Below are 18,176 nucleotides of genomic sequence, written 5' to 3' on the forward strand. Positions count from 1 at the left end.
AATCCAATATAGATGGACTAATTTCTTTCTTTATATTCAATGAAATCTTATTACTTCAAGACAAAACATACATCATTGAATACAAATAGTAAAATACAATTATTGATTACATATTTGTATGACTATTAGAATGTAATCAAAATGTTCACTGGGGAAAAGGAAAAATAAACTAAAAATAATTTTTTTTTAAAAAATTATGTTTTAATGTATAAAAATGTCAGATTTCAAATTTTCAAGTTATTTTCATCTATTTGTATTATATTTTATTATTCAAGCATATTGTATAGAATCTAATTCCCAAGTGAGTTCTGAGATGAGTTGTTCATGATATGTTAATCAATGTTTTAAGATTATACTGTGCTAATTGATTGATTAATTAATTAATTAATTGATTGATTGATTGGTAATAAAGCCCAATTCATTTCATTTTTAATTAGAAACTAACAAGATGTTATAATTGAATTTTAGGATTATTATTAATTACAATAGTAATAGGGAGATGTTCCATAAAATCAATGTGCTTTTTTTAAAAGTTTATAAATAAGGATTTGAACAAGATAACATGTATTTCATTTGGGTTCTAAGTAGTCAATTGCATTCTATGTAATATTTCAAAATTTCAAGAGTACATTTTGACATACTTGTAAAATGTAAATTCGATTGAAAATCATCACAAAAATATATTAACATAGTGTAGTAAACATTCAAATAAAATTAAAATGGTTTAAAGATCCCCGTCATATTAAAAGACTAGTATTTGAACGAAGAATATTCTTTTCGATAAATTCTCTTCAGGTTCTACAATTATATATCCAAATTAGTAATCCGAAAAATGGTCAAGGTAAAGGCAAAGTACATCGTTTAGAGCATGTGAATTTAGGATTGTGATAAACAATGTACTTTGCCTTTACCTTGGCCATTTTTCGGATTACTAATTTGGATATATAATTGTAGAACCTGAAGAGAATTTATCGAAAAGAATATTCTTCGTTCAAATACTAGTCTTTTAAAATTAAAATGGTTTAATAAAACGTTGTACGTATGTGAAAGATGCGAAAATTGATTCTAGAACATTGAGTATAATAGATGCATAAAGTAATGAGGACGAAATTAAGTAATTATGCAATGATGTGTTAGAATATAAGTTCATTCAGTAATGATTTTCATCACTAATTGAAGTCTATAGCAGAAAACCGACAAGTATAAGCGAGAAATGAACAATATTCACACTTAATAGGGTAATTCAATGAGTTCATAAGGGTCGATTGAAATTAGGCACCACTAGTCTACAGGTTAAGCGTTTGTGCTGAGGGTTCTGGGTTTGATTCCCGTTAGCGCGATTGTGGACTTAGATCAATGAGAAATCCCTTATTAGAACGAAACAGTTTTTCAATATTTTCATGTTGTTATCAGTTGTCTAACTAAGGTTATTATATAGTTTCACTAGATTTTTCAGGAGCGTTTATCCATAGCTTCACACGCAACTAAAACGTGAAACATTCAGTTCAGGTAGTGGCAATATTACATTTCAACTAATGGTTGAAATTACGATATTCCTTTTTAGATCTCAATCGATTCGTAGGTTCATTGAAGCTTTAGTCATGCTGAGATTTAACCTCTGCTTGCTTATCTAAAAACAGCTTATATTTTCATGAAATCAATTCTGACAATGTTGATTTAAATTTATTATCCAAGATCATGTGATGCCTGTTTTTTAATTGTCCTTGTTCTTCCTGTCTTATGTTTTTACTTCGATCTTTCGTTTCTTAATTAAACATTTTGACAACTTAATGTGTTATCAGAATGTTTCACGAGTATGACACAGTTCTGTATCTAAATCTATCCTGAATCAGTTTTATTTATTATAAAATTTCTTACAAGATATTGTTGCTAAGTGAGAAACTAATGAACATCTTATATGATTTTGATTTTTACTTTTCATAAGTCAAAAGCATGACTGTATTAACTAAGTTTATTGAATTCTAATATTTGAATAATAAATAATATTGTACTGGTGAATAAAATCTGGTGTCATATAAATTATCTGACATTTTAAGTCAATAGTATGAATAGTGATATCATAAGGCACTAATTTGGAATGGTTACTTCTACTGGTTCAAACCATATTGTTTAGAGTTTTGAATATTTAATTATCATATGATATGACACTTTGATCCCTATTGGTTGGTCACCGAATAGTAATCAGTGTTAGTTCCTTTAGGTGATAATAACTTCGGTTCAGGGTTTCTAGCTGATCGACTATAAACAATTAATGTAAAAATATAGTGCATATTTTGACAATTTAATTTGACTGGTGATCAATACAATTCCATATTCATTATGAATTAAACATCGGTTAACGCTTAAAACTAATCACTATAAGTGTATGTATTGTTACTCAAGGAGGTCAATCACGATACTAATTTGTTAGTGGTCACGTTTTTGACAGTGGTGTTAACTGATGCAGATTTCAATTCCTTTCAAATTTCAAATATTCTCTGTTGATTACTGTCAACTAGAACGTACATTAGATCGAGCGCCTCATGTCAATTGCTTCTAAACACCAAATATCAAATGTTAGAATTTATTTGATATATGTTAATCTTCTTTTCTAATTTAGCCTCATCAGTTTTCAATCATCATTTATAAGCCTGATATTTAAGATAATAATAAACTATATGAACCGTAGATAATATAAAAATGTGACGATTCACTATTATCATCAAATACACTTTTACTATGATGATTTTAGTTCATCACATCTATCCTGCTTAACCTCTCCTAATTCGACTTGGCTGATTGACCTTTTTCGTAAAGTCTATAGATAAGTATCTTTTATTATTAATTTAGTACTTTTTATAAAACTAATAGTCACCGTAATCATATTAATACAGTGTTTCATTTCATTACATAATTCCATTGTTAAGTATAAGCGTTGAATGGAATCGTATAGTATTAAGATTAAACTATTTAGCTTTGAAATCTTTATTGTACAATACTGTATCTTGATACCACTGCAATTTGAACAGTGTCCAAATTAGACATGAGTATAGGTTGCGTATATGAATCACGAATATCGACTGTAAATGCTTGATTGAAAAGCAAATACTTTCGTATTAATATCAGTAATATCACGCGGTAAAATTCATCAATTACCTACATTATTCATTCAAAAATTATATATTAGATGAAGTATAAATTACTTTGATAAAACTACAGAAACAAAATTAAAATTATCCCAATTTTTTAATATGAAACTGTTCTGATTTGCTTCGTAAATTAATATAGTGCGTTTGATCCCATATGCAGTTGTAGGTATCGACTACTGTGAAAAGTCACAAAATAAGACTAAATACCTCCTCAGTTTTATTTTGTTTTCAAGTGGGACAATCTTCACAAACTCTCTGTTTCAACGAATACGTAACATTTTCCATACACTAGTTCCCTAATATATTTGAACCTATTCGATTTCATTGCATTTAAAATTCACATAATTCATTTTGCATACTTTAAAATTTTCCATACATTTGAGTACGTTAGGTTTTTAGCTGTATTCATTCCAACCTATTTGGTCAATAAGATTAGATTTTAAAAACAAATATCACTCAATGAAAATCCATGATAGACGTGCCAGGTAGTTTAGGGCAGTCTCTGGAGAACTCTGAAATTAAGTGTTGTACTGGTTGACACTTATCAGGAGTGTATAACTTTTATTTTGACGGAAATGATGCACGTTGTGGGATTCAAATCCACAGTCGAATTAGGAGTGGTTAAATAGGATAGATGTGATAAACTAAAATCATCATAGTTGAAGTTTATATGATGATATCAGTGAATCTTCACATTTTTATTAGTTTATATGAATCATTATAAGCAATGATGGATAGTGACTAGCAGTGGAATCCAGGACGCAAGTTTCGTCCTGTTTTGGATTCGTCAGTTGGATGTACCTGCACCTCAGGGATGATGTCCACTCTGAGACTCAAACCCAATGCCGTTCGCCTCGAACACCATCGCGTCACTCACTTGGTTGCTGAGTCATGATAGCCACCTGTTGGTGCAATGGGGCGAAGTTTTAAATCCACTTGGTATTGTTTACTTGTTTCTTCCCATTGTTATTTAGGACTGCAATTGATCAATCTCTTGTTGGGAAGATACAAGTAAACAACACCAAGTGAGTTTACTTGAACCGTAGATCTCAAATGTCAGGCTTTCAAATGATGTTTAAAAACTGATGAGGCTAAATTAGAAAAGAAGATTAACATATATCAAATAAATTCTAACATTTGATATTTGGTGTTTAGAAGCAATTGACATGAGGCGCTCGATCTAATGTACGTTCTAGTTGACAGTAATCAACAGAGAATATTTGAAATTTGAAAGGAATTGAAATCTGCATCAGTTAACACCACTGTCAAAAACGTGACCACTAACAAATTAGTATCGTGATTGACCTCCTTGAGTAACAATACATACACTTATAGTGATTAGTTTTAAGCGTTAACCGATGTTTAATTCATAATGAATATGGAATTGTATTGATCACCAGTCAAATTAAATTGTCAAAATATGCACTATATTTTTACATTAAGTGTTTATAGTTAATCAATTGGGAACCCTAGACCTCGTATTTATGTTAATTGGCACCTATCAACATTTAGTATCTACAATCATAATGAAACTGACACTACGTTGTAGTATCCAGAATTGATGAGCGACAAATACTAGGCAGTTATGACATTGATTACTATTCAGTGGTTAATCAGTATAGTTCATAGTTTATTGTAAAAAAATCATTTTAGTTTCTAGTCATGAATTCATCTTTATGAGACGGTATTCATTTGAACCAGAAATTTGACACCATAATTAATGAATCTATATAGTTAACTGAAGGAATTTTGTAGAGATTTAAGTAATTTTAATAGTTGAAATCATGAGTCGATTGAAGCTAAACCACCATGCAAAACCTGTAAGCACTGAACAACCGTTTCGTCCTAGTATGGGGCTCATCAGCAGTACGCATCCATGATCCCGGCCCTCGCGATGTTTCGTGGATTAGTTGAAGTTAGACATATCTCGGGGACTTCAACTGATTCATAATTTCAACTATATAGTTAACTGTTTATAGATTGCATTACTATGGAACGAATTGAGATCGTATTTAAACTAACACTATTATTTATTTAAACTATTCGTAAACTATATTAATTACAAATGATTATTTAAATAAAACAGGTCAAGATACAATATGAAGTTTCATTAAAACAATATATGTTTATTTTAATTTTATACACGGTCAAAATATTCAATAACAGGAAATTGGAACATTAAATAAAATGAACTTCATAATAAGCATTATTAAATATTGATGAAATTCAGTGTAAGGTATTAATACATTCATAAGTTTATATATCATATTGAATATCAATAAATGAATGGTTCATTATTATTTTTTTTCTTGGCATTGTTTTTTTTGTTGTTGTTGTTGTTGTTGGTTTAATCACAAATTGACAAGAAATGAAAAACAGTTTCCATGTGACTAAACATTATAAATGCATTAAAAAGTCATCACCGATCATTAATTAAGCTCGAAATTGTGATGTTTTTCAAAAAAAAACTAAATGATCAATCAGTCAGCTATAACGTAGAACTAGGCACATATATGCATTGGTTCAAGTTGCCATACCTCATTAGCACAGCAAGATAAACACCGGATTCATGGTAATTACTTCAGTGGTAGTAATATATAAAAGAAAGATTGCATATAACGACATAATACAGGAAGAAAGATGCAAAGTAGTTTTGGTCTCACGGTTTTAGGGAAGACAGAAAGTGCATACACCTACGCTACTGTGATCGATTTTCAGCCATGTCACCCAGAGTCTCCAGCCATTGATTATGATAGTCACGCTGACGGCAACCAAGTAGTATGCATTTACCAACATGGCTAAGACTAGAAGTTAGTGATTTCAAACACTGATGCCACGTTTTGGTTCGGTAGCCGTTAACTTTCTTCCGACCATCCCCAACAACAGTTAGCATTGCGTGTCGTGGTGATCAGTGTTCACTCATACGTAACACGTGGCCCAACCATCTTAGTCGATGAAGATTCGCAACTTCATCACCTGATTTACCATCATTCCCTAACACCCTACGTCTAACCTCACTATTACTTACCCGGTGATCCCAGAAGATGCGAACAATATTTCTAAGATATCTATGATCAAATACTAGCAACTTACGAGTATCCTCTACCCTTAATGGCCACGTTTCACAGCCGTAAATTAGAACAGAATGGACTGCTGAGTACTGTACTCGTCCCTTAATTGATAGACGGATGGTGACGTAAGTTGGCAAAAGCCAAACGAGCTTTCAGAATCCGTGCTGACATTTCGTCAGACACCAACCCATTAGGGTTGATCAGACTTCCAGGATAAGTGAAGTTGTCAACGCGTTCGACTACTTCACTCGCTATCTTTAGTTCAGGTGTTGACACAAACCAGTCCTGAAGCAACAACTTTCATTTATATGGGAGAAATGCAGAGGTGTACATACGAACGTAGTACAAACATCAAACCATATTTAAAAAGTAGGACCTGGAAAAATCTAACGAGTGCCTTGACACTAATTTATTTAGAGATTTCTCGTGACTTAATATGTGTATGCTTATTATTTAAGCTCACCTTTGCTGTGAACTCAAAGTAAAACTACATGTTAGTAAATATAAATCTATATTTCAGTAGTACTATAATATTTAAGTATTAATAAGCCTATTGATGAAGGAAAATTATGTTCGATCTGCTAAGACAAAGAACTGGGATGTCAGGAGGAAGAACATTTGGATAAATGCTACATAATTATGTGGTCTGCTGAAGATATTCTACCTTCCTTGGGTAAAATTAACACAACCAACTCAGTATTTAGACACATATTCTATGTCAGGTTATGAGAGACAGTATTCAAGCTACTAACATTCAACCTTAATAAGCTGCTAAACGTTGAGTCCTGTGAATTAAAGTTCCAAGTAGATAGAAGTGAGAGGTTAGAAAGAAGGTTATAAATGAGGTGTACTCGATAATATCAGTGAAAAAAGTATATAACAAAATTAAACTTACAATGGGTAATGTAGTTTTGGTTTTATTTGTTTGCAGTGTTTCCTGAAGGGATTTTGTATATTTTGAAGGCGGTTTATTCGTCAATGAGTTAGTTTTAGTCAGAGAACTGTTGTCAAGCTGGTGATCACTAGACAGTTGTTTTGTTCTTTTAAAATCTATTATTAGTACACATCCCAAACCACATGCATAGAATCATATCAAGCTGTCACATCAACCATTATATCATTTGAAATTTCATTATCTGTTTTAATTAAACTTCAGTCAGTTTGTTATATAATGAATAATCTTCATTCGATTTGTCACCATTGTATTATTGTGTCACTTGTTGACCCACTTACCAAATTTTCTCATGTTTGCTATAAGACTAGAAGATCCTGAGTGGTCGTAAGAGACGAGATGAGATAACTATTAGAAACTCCTTGGTTTTTTAAAGTTTTGTAGTTGAATTATACTGATATTTATCAACATATGAACACATAGTGAGAAATCACACTTGTATAATCTCCGCGATTAAAATTTAAGTAATACCACACTTACATCCATCAGACTGTTCTGAACTTCTTTAGGGGAAATAGTTGAAGTCAACTGACTAATTGCCGGATGAAACGTTGGAATTATTTCAATTTCTATGATTATATAACTATTATTTTCACATTAAGGAGGAAGAATGTATGTGTAAAATCTCAGCGAATGAATTTGAAATAAATCCAACTTTTCACCTGGCTTTAAATCCATTCGCTGAGATTTTATAAATATGTTCTTCCTCATTGATGTCTTATATCAACTCGACGCCCTAATACTGTGAAACTATTCAATCAAATTTAGACGAAAGATTTATATATTATTTTTACATCTAATTTTTCATAGCTGATGTTAGTTTACGAATAACTACAATAACTCTACTAAATTATCTTTTAACATAATATCATAACCGTATGACATTGACAATATCAAAAACTCTTGATGACTAATATTCCCTTTAGATTCATCGTTTGTCAGTAAGTTGTATTCAAATTTTAAATGCTCAAATTTTGTAAGTTTGTTTTACTTCTCTTATTGATGTTACCTGTTTGCTACGTTTACTCAAAATCGATACATTTGTAGTGTCGGTTATTATGTTAAGCCCATATACCTTATTATAGCTTTCGGACAGCCCATTCTATTCATCCTACTTGAGTCACATTCTGACCTTGTTAATTATTCGGTATCAATCTTGACTGTTTTTATATGAGCGCGTAGGTGTGTGTACATTTTTTATCCCATTACTCATCATGTGTCTGTAACTTACTTTTGTGCAACTATAAATATTGATTAACGCTTCGTTAAATGGGTGTTGGCTTACTAGCCATCTCCACTGCGCGTCGTTTTGCTTCGTTCTATTCCATTCACTTTATATGCAAAATATATGTATTCAAAATCCATTCTCGTTATTTGACTTATCTAAATCTGTTATGGACTAATGCGATTAAAGTCGATGATTATATACGAGGATAGGCGACATATATATTTTGATAACAAACATTCTTACGATCTAATTGGAGTCAGATCAACGGGCCACTAAAGTGGAGAGCCCTTTCGACAACATCGTACGATTTAAATGATGACAAAATTAACGGGCCTCCACACATTCTACGACTATAATCATGTACTATAAAGATTTTCATATTAAATGAAACTTATTTTTACTCATTTATACATGTATACTTTTTCTTACCAAGTAGAACATAGACAAAATATGTATTTATAATCAGCTGTTAGTTTCCTAAAACAACTTATGGTGAAATGTTTATAATTCATATTTAAATCATAACTTTATTTTTATCCTACAATAATTTATAGAAATGATAAATAATTTCTTCATATTTTGTTGAAATTAACAAGTATAACTTTGAGTTCTGACTGATAGCTTTGCCACTTTCTTTTTATACTTAAAGTATATTTAGTATCAGAAGGTGTTGTGTGGATATTATAGTGATTTCAATAGTTGAGATCATGAGTCAGTTGAAGCTAGATCACCATGGAAAACTTGGAAGCACTGGACGGTTGTCCAGTGGTCTAGCTTCAATTGATTCATGATCTCAACTACTAAAGTATATTTTTTTCAATTTTTAAGAAAATCTAGTCTCATCTATTTATTTAGAAGCTAACCTAGTTTCATAAAGTTCATTCACTAACTATAAATCATTATCTCTGAGCTTTCAGATATTTAGACATGTAGATTCATATATTGACAGTTCAGTAAATTATGTACATGCTGTAAACAAAGGCATTTTTATATGTCAGTCATGAAATTTTGGTGAGTAACCGTTTTAAGTTAATCTAATAACAATAATAACTATTACTATGGTAAAATGGGTTTAATTGATTTAACCACTGTTCGTTTGTATATATTTTTGTATAATTTATACATCATGCATTGTTTATTTTCATTCACTTAACTAGTTAGATACACAGTATTATCATATCTAATTAAATGTACATTTATTTTATTATGCAATTGTTTTGTCGCAAATAGTGGCCATGGTAAAATAACTGATATGACGTATAGATAATTGTTATCCACATATTTTCATAATTATGTAATAATGATAGGTCATAGTAATGATGACAATTATTTGATCAGAATTGAGTCACAAAGTTTGTGACTTTATTATCAATACGCAAACAAACGATATTTATGTCTAAGCCTTTCGAAATATTGGTATATATTTGATACATACAGATGTATATAATTTAAAATCTAGTCTCATTACATCAAAATATTAGTTAGAAAGTCATTAAATATTAGCATCTATTCTCTTTTTTAAAACATCATATCAGTAGTGATTCATAAGGTTTCGTTAAGCGTACTCTTCATACATCAGAATTTTGGCACAAACATCATTTTTAACTTCGCTATCCGTCAGTAAGACTTTTACTCTCACTAAACTGATCCTATGGTATAAGTGAACCTTTCAACTAGTATATGATATTGTGAGTTCGAAGAATTCGGATTGTTATTACGAAGTAGGATAAATAAACCGATGAGATTGCGACAACTATTTAACGATTGAATGATTTTTATAGATTATTTAAAAATATCCACTCAGTACTGATGTCTTGGAAATGTCAGAATTTTCATTTAAATAACTAAACTGTAACTATTATTTAAATAAACCTAATTTCCAATTAAATGCATTTACTTCCGATTGGAAGATATTGTGTGCAATCGACAAACTTTATTAAATATACTATAAATTTCATTATTTCTACAAAAACTGAACCAATGTAAACGGTTATTAGGCAATCGTTGATACTTCTTACTTAAGAAAGTAACCTAATTATTTTAATGTGAACTTATACTTTTAGGGTACGATTGAAAGTTTACTGTAAGTGAAATTTATAACAGTGAAAAGATTACATATATATCATTTTTGAAATGATTTTATTTTGCCATTGAACTGGGAGTTATTCGTTTACTTTTCTGATTCCTGTCCATTTGTGATATAGAGAGATATTTATCTACTATCATGAGTGGCAAACTGCCTTGTCCCCGAATCGAACATTCTCATATTGCCAAGGACATCTAATGCGACTATGGGAAATTCACTTAATCCTGTATGTCATGTGTTACTTACAGTGGGTAGTTTGAAACGAGGATAAAACAACAGTTCAGTGCTGTTTGATGTTTGGTATATAGTGAATGTTTCGTTTGAATTGCACAAAACGTCTATAAATCATATTGGAAAATGAGTTTTATTTATATTGAATTCTTTTAAGTAGTTTATAGTTTTAATATTGAAAGAATAGTTAACCAATGTTTTCACTTTTTTCTTTTTTATATATTAACAGTTTCGAGCGAATGTTACACTGAAATTGGGTCTTAGCACTGATTTCAGCACAGAATGCGATGATACTGTTTACAAAGTTGTGATATGCGCTGGAGAATTTACCAATCAGTAAGTCTGTTAAAAATGTTTATTCTCTCAGTTGTGTTATTTGTTAAACTTATAGCTCTTGTTATGGACAAGAATATTTGATCGTACAGTTTGATAAACAATAAACTTTGCTACATTTTAAAATACTTCATTAGATTTTGTAAGATTATGATGTCCAGAAAGAGAAAAACAATGTGAGTTAAAAGGGTAGTTTAAGATTTACTGGAGAATTCGAAATAATGTTGTTTATTATACTTATTTAATCAAGATGTTACTGATCAATTTATATAACTTATTCCTTCTGTAGTTACTAGTCTTGTTTGAAATAGGAGAGAGGTAGGTGAAACAGTATGACTAAGAAAAACTCCAAGTAGAAATTAACTACTAAAAGCAATTTATTGTCATCCTATTCTTCCATTTTTTATACTTGTATCTCAGTGTTGATATTTACATATAGGATCGAACCCAGTACGTCTAAGCCACAACCGAAATTCAGAAAAGAATACCAATGATGGGATAATTCAAAATCTTATAGGGGACGAGAGTATAAGACTTTTTGATTGAGGTCATGAACCGATTGACGTTAGACAACCATTGGAAAACTGGAAGCACCGCTGAGCCGGCATCCAACGGTGTTAATGTCTCACTTCAACCAATCCACGGAATCGCGCGACCATCTTCCATTGTACTGAGGTAGATACCTGTCTCTACCCGACACCGATTAGGTCCACTGGTCACTGGAACTTCGAGAAATTCCTAACGAAGCCAGTCACTAGTGTGGAGATTATTAAGTTTTTGATTGAAACCATGAGCCGATTGATGTTATACCACCATTGAAAACCTGAAAGTACTGGACGGCGGTTTTGTCCTATTGTGAAACTCCTCAGCAATGTGCATCCAGTTGTTAATAAAATACGTGTTTCGGTGCATTATCATCATGAGCTAAAACAAATAATCGTTTTAGCTAATTAGTTATTAAGGTTATTAAAACCAAACAGGAATATGATTCATCAAATAAATGGCATCATTTAAACATAATGATTAGAGTTTGCCTGAAGTAAGTTTATAAATTTTTCTATATATACGATATTATAGTACATGAATGTTTCTCAAATCCTTCGACATAACGATTATCATCTATTTCATTGTGAGTTTAAAGCTAATTCAAATACTTGCAGATAATAATTTTAGACATGAGAACTATTGAAAGACATAAAGCACTGAACAAGTGTGCCATCCTAGTTTGGAATTTGTCAGCAGTGGATATTCATTGGGTGATGAATCAGTGACTTCAAGGTATAAAGTACAACACAAAGCTTGGAAGTTTTTGGTTCGACTCCGTGTGCTGATGAGATCGTTCGTACTAGAATTAAATGGTCATCCAACAGTTTTCTAGCTGAAATCAGTCCACGATAGAAACTATCTTAACAATGGAAAATTTCCTCCTTATTATTCTCAATAGATCTATAGTTTAGTTTTGAATACAGTCATATAGAGAACACTCATTTTCTAGTTCATTATCCACGTTCTGATGAAATGATGCATTACGTCAGTGTAAGGTTGTTTGGATAGATTATTTTGTTAAGTTTGATAAGATGTATATATTCTTTTTTATGAAAGAATAAATATGTTGGACAGATGGATATAATTCAATTCTTTCCCTTGAAATAAAATCCATCACTTTCAAGGTTAAAACTCTAAACTACCCAGTGATTTAGATAAAATCTTGTACTCAGAACTACGTAAGTTATAATATTTATCATTACTGAGGTCAGTTGAATATACCTGAATATAATTCAACATTTAACTTTAAGAAAACATACCCGATTAAATATACCTAATAAGTCTAATGATGATAATAAATGGTTATTCTATTAAACCAAATACGTCAATTGTTTTTTGATGCATGACAAGATAATTCGTAAAATGTATTAAATATAATGTCTAAAACACTATTCAATTCTTTTATACAGATGTCAACTAACTGGCCCGATTTCTCGTTTTACTCAAGCAACTTGTGCATTTCAAGGACCACCAGAGTCAATAAGTTTCTTAGTCTCATCTGTAGTAAGTTACTTTTTAATGAAAATAAAATAAAGAATTTTTATAGTGTTTAATTCTTTTACATAAATTACTTTTAAACTATCCGAAAAATGTAATAGTGTTGTTAGTGCAGTCGACGGAAAGGAGCGGTGGGATGTGCGATTGCTGGGCGGACATTGGATGTAGATGGAGCTATGAAGGTCAGCGCGCCACAGACTCGACATTTTGACGGAGAGCATGACACAGACTATAGGAAAGAAGAAAGTAACACTGCAAGCAGAATCATCGCAAGAATGACTGTTTAGAGGGGGGAAGAGTGTGGTGTGTGCTACTTATGTCAACATCAGTAGTATATAGTGATAGTCTGGATTAGAATGTCTGGCAGCAGAAGGTCGAGAAGGAAAGAACGGAAACAGAAAATAATTAGTATGTAAATGCAGGAACAATGAAGTCTGAGACGACTGAGTGGTATTTGCAAAGGAAACAGTCAAGTTTGAGACAATCGATTGATATTTTGTAAATTATGTATTCACTGTATGGTTCTCAAGTTTTAGTAAGTTGTTCAGTAATTTCGCGTTTGATTACTTCCGATTGTCCCCCACTTATGTTCTCTTTCATTACAATATTTGGAATATTTTACCTGTAATGACCCAAACTAATATTTCTGAAGATATTAATGACAAGTAAAATCTTCCACGAAACCTAGATTGAGGGTTTTCATTCATAGACTTCAAATATGGCAGCATCAAACAAAATAACGTACAATTTCAATTGATATAAACCACTCGCTTTCACAACTTCAACAGTAAGTGACGCACAAATCAAATATTACTTTGTAAATGGTAGGTTAAATATACAACATTAAAATAGTTATCCAAGAACGTCAGTTTAATGTAATGTACTGTGTTGTGTTCTTGGGATCTTTCCTTTTATTTTGTGTATGCTGAAACCTACTGCTGCAAAGGCTGCTGCTACACTGACTGTCTTCATTTGGATTTGTTACTGCATATAGGATAGGAGAGCTAGATCATCTGAGAAGTACAAATCCTGAGATGGCAGACAATATGTTTAGTTCAGGTGGGTGATCGTGATGGAGTTTTGTTCTCTGAGTTGGATGGTTTTCTCTAAACCAATCTATGATCTAACTTCTCTACACGACTTTTCAGTTTAGTCCGTCATAAGAGTTCTATGTAATATAATTCTAATTTGTAAATAATAAAGTTGAACTTAGTTGTTGTACTCCTGTTTATTTCATTTTCACAATTGATTTCAATTTCTACTTAGGAGAATCCAATTGAATTAAAGGTTACAGTGCAAAAAGTCGGTGAACAGGAAATTCAGCAACTTCGTAATACAGAATTTCGTTTAGCAGAAGAAAGTGAATTATCTGTCACATCATCAGATCTTTCATTGTAAGTTTTTCTTTATAATTTAGTAAAAGTATAAGCTGATGGATTTTCTAATCAGTTTAAAGCTTTTAACCCTAATTATATTAATCATGGACTTCTGTCAAAATGAAAGAGATTTGGAAGCTAGAGAATACTAAACGGGCATTTTGAATTGTTAATGATGAACGATGTTAACCACACAAGGCATTACATCTAAGGATTTATCATATCACTGTCCGAGTCTGATACTGATAAATACGCTTCCAACCAGCTAATATGTGAGAACCAATAGTGAGTTGAATGTATTTACTGGCTAATCGAAATCGACAACATATATGCACAAATAACTCATAAATATATATCTTTCACAGAAAATCAGGCCAAGTTTCCCACCAATAGTGCATATTTGTTTCCTTAGTAAGTTAAGCAAAACCCATTAGCAGCTCTCACTTTTTATTTGGACCTGAAGTGATTTGTCTGACTGTGGCTAGTAACATACAAACAGATTACACTTTTCAAATAATAGTTTGTCAGTCACTACTTATAATAATAGTACTGAGTAAGAAAACATTTACTAATAATTACTGTCAGCTGTTAATATAGCCAGGTAAACGTATTCGGTTATTCAAATATTTATAGCATTGACCGATGAAAATGACATTTCTATTGTGTATTAAAACTTTACAGTAGTAACTATAGTAGGTCATAAGGTCATGAAATTATAAATAAATATAATCAATGAACTCCCTAGTCGTAGTTCCTAATGTGATTTAATGAGGTAGTTAAAGCTTGACAATTAAATTATTATAGTCGAACAGTTCACAACTATTTAATTAGTAAGCTATTTAGTCTTTTGAGTATTGATATGATTTAATTTGAATGTTTTATAAGGCTTATAATATTTTGTACATTAATGTTTAATAAACACTGGAATGAATAAAAACAATATAAGTATATTGACACAAATAGATTTCAACAGTTGAGATCATGAGTAAACTGAAACTGGAGTTCTAGTGAGAAGCAGTGACCAGTGGAGTTCAACAGGGTCAGTTGTGAGATAGCAACTCACTGAAGACAATGGTGGATGTGTCGCTCAATTTCGTGGATTAGTTGAAGTTAGACATTAACACCGTTAAATGCCAGCTCAGTGGTCTAGTTGGTTAGGCGTTTGGTGCGAGACTGATAGGTCCTGGGTTCGAATCTCTCGGGGTACGTGGTCGTGGGTGCGCAGTGCCGAGGAGCCCCATACTAGGACCAAATGGCCGTCCAGTGCTTCCAAGTTTTCCATGGTGATCTACCTTCAATTGACTCATGATCTCAACTGTTGAAATTATTATGATATCCACAAAAACCCCTTCTGATACAAATAGATTAACCATTTTATGAGGATGCCACAAAGATTATCATAGGAGTATACATCTTATCCAGTTTTTTAAGTAACGATTTTGGAAAGGGTATTTGAAACCCAAATAAATAAATAAGTTTTCTCTCTAGTTGTATTGGAGACCGTTTTGTACAAAAGAATTGTATATATATAAACAATAAAAGTAATGACTAGTGTTCATAATAATAAGTGTAAATAAACCGTCAATTAATTGTTTATCTTTATATGGATAACGACTCTAAAATGATTAATTAGTTTTCGAACAATCAAAATAATATCCATTATAGATGGTTTGTAAAAACTCGTTCAATCTAAAGAAATAATTTAGGCCATGCACTGATTTCAGTGTTTAAGAGACATCGAAAATCCCAGAACATATTAGGTATCAGTTTAGTGGTTGTGGAGATTGTTAAATTTTTGATTGAAATCATAAGTCAATTGAAGCTAGACCACCATGGAAAACCTGGTCTAGTTGGTTAAGCGCCTGGCGCGAGACTGATAGGTCCTGGGTTCGGATCTCGCGGGGTGCGGGATCGTGGATATGCACTGCTGAGGAGTCCCATACTAGAACGAAACGGCCGTCTAGTGCTTCCAGGTTTTCACTGGTGGTCTAGCTTCAATTGACTCATGATTTCAATCAAAAACATATTAGGTAGTTGTGAAACTTTAGTCTAGAACTTTCAAGGACTACGCACTTATGATAATGCAACAGATTGAAACCTTGCTCTTGAAGTCTTATAGTGAATACAATAAATCTAGATTACTAATGTGAACTGTAACAGTCGATATCTTTAACTTTAGTTGGTCGGCGGCCTATGCTCCATTGGGAGTAACAGGCGTAAGTAAGTAAGTAAGTAAGTAAGTAAGTAAGTAAGTAAGTAAGTAAGCAAGTAGCAAGTAAGCAAGTAAGCAAGTAAGCAAGCAAGCAAGTAAGCAAGCAAGTAAAGGCAAGTAAGCAAGAAGCAAGTGGCAAGCAAGTGCAAGCAAGCAAGCAAGCAAGCAGTAGGCAAGTGCAAGTGAGCAAGGCATGAGCAAGCGCGGCAAGCAGCGGCAAGTAAGCAAGCGCAAGAAGTGAGCAAGGAGTGAAGTGCAAGGCAAGTGGCAAGCAAGTGAAGCAAGTGCAAGTGAGCAAGCAAGTGCAAGAAGCAAGCAAGTGATGAGCAAGCAAGTAAGCAAGTAAGAAGTGAAGTGAAGCAAGCAAGCAAGGAGTAGTGAGAAGTAGAGTAAGGAAGCAAGTAGCAAGCAAGTAAGGAAGTGTAAGCAAGTAGTAAGCAAGGCAAGTAAGCAAGTGAGCAAGCAAGGCAAGCAAGCAAGTGAAGGAGGCAAGTGAGTGAAGCAAGCAAGAAAGCAAGTAAGTAAGAAGTAGTAAAGTGAAGTAAGTAAGAGTAAGAGTAGTAATAAGTAAGTAGAAGTAAGTAGTAAGTAAGTAAGTAAGTAAAGTAAGTAAGTAAGTAAGTAGTAAGTAAGTAAGTAAGAAGTAAGGATGAAGAGTAAGTAAGTAAGTAAGTAAGTAAGTAAGTAAGTAAAGTAAGTAGTGAGTGTAAAGTGAGTAGTGAGTGAAGTGTAGTAAGTAGGTAGTAGTAGTGAGTAGTAGTGAGTGAGTAAGAAGGTAAGTGAGTGAGTAGTGAGTGAGGTAGTGAGTGAAGTGAGTGAGTGGGTGAGTGAGTGAGTGAGTGAGTAAGGAAAGAGTGTAAGGGTGAGTGAGTAAGAGTAAGTGAAGAGAGTAAGTAAGTAAGTAAGTAGTAGTGAAGTGAAGTGATGATGGTGAAAGTAGTAAGTGAAGTGTAAGTGTAGTGAAGTGAAGTAGTAGAGTGAGTAAGTGAGAGTGAGTAGTAGAGTGTAGTAGAGTAGTTAGTAGTGGTAGTGAATGTGATGGTAGTAGTGAGTGAGTAGTAGTAGTGTAGTAGTAAGTAGAGTGAAAGGAGTAGTAAGTGAAGTGAGTGAGTGAGTGAGTGAAGTGAGTGAGTGGTGGTGAGTGAGTAAGTAAGTGAGTGAGTAAGTAGTAAGTAGAGGTGAGTGAGTGAGTAGTAAGTGAGTGAGTGAGTGAAAGTGAGTGAGTGAGTGAGTGTAGGTAAGTGAGTAAGTAAGTGAGTAAGTGAGTGAAATGGTGAAGTGAGTAGAGTAAGTAAAGTGAGTGGTGGGGTAAGTGAGTGAGTAAGTGAAGTGAGTGAGTAAGTAGTGAAGTAAGTGAGTAAGTAAGTAAGTAAGTAGTAGTAAGTAAGTGAAAAAGTAAGTAAGTAAGTAAGTGAAGTAAAGTAAGTGAGTAAGTAAGTAAGTAAGTAAGTAAGTAAGTAAGTAAAGTAAGGTATGCTGTATATTACAATTATCG

At 32.4% G+C, this 18,176-nt stretch overlaps 1 protein-coding gene across 1 annotated transcript in view; it reads left to right on the forward strand.

Moving 5' to 3' along the window:
* Positions 1-214: 214 nt before the first annotated feature.
* MS3_00004023 (uncharacterized protein) overlaps positions 215-18,176 on the forward strand; it is a gene marked incomplete at its 5' end in the record, with an annotated part of 29,019 nt that continues 11,057 nt past the window's right edge. Inside the window, 4 exons of the mRNA XM_035733216.2 lie at positions 215-301; positions 10,947-11,053; positions 13,006-13,099; positions 14,360-14,487. Of these exons, the coding sequence (XP_035588393.1) occupies positions 215-301; positions 10,947-11,053; positions 13,006-13,099; positions 14,360-14,487 (416 nt within the window). The remainder of the gene's footprint in view (positions 302-10,946; positions 11,054-13,005; positions 13,100-14,359; positions 14,488-18,176) is intronic.

This window comes from Schistosoma haematobium, chromosome 1 (assembly GCF_000699445.3).
Source record: "Schistosoma haematobium chromosome 1, whole genome shotgun sequence".
In the NCBI taxonomy this organism is placed as follows: domain Eukaryota; kingdom Metazoa; phylum Platyhelminthes; class Trematoda; order Strigeidida; family Schistosomatidae; genus Schistosoma; species Schistosoma haematobium.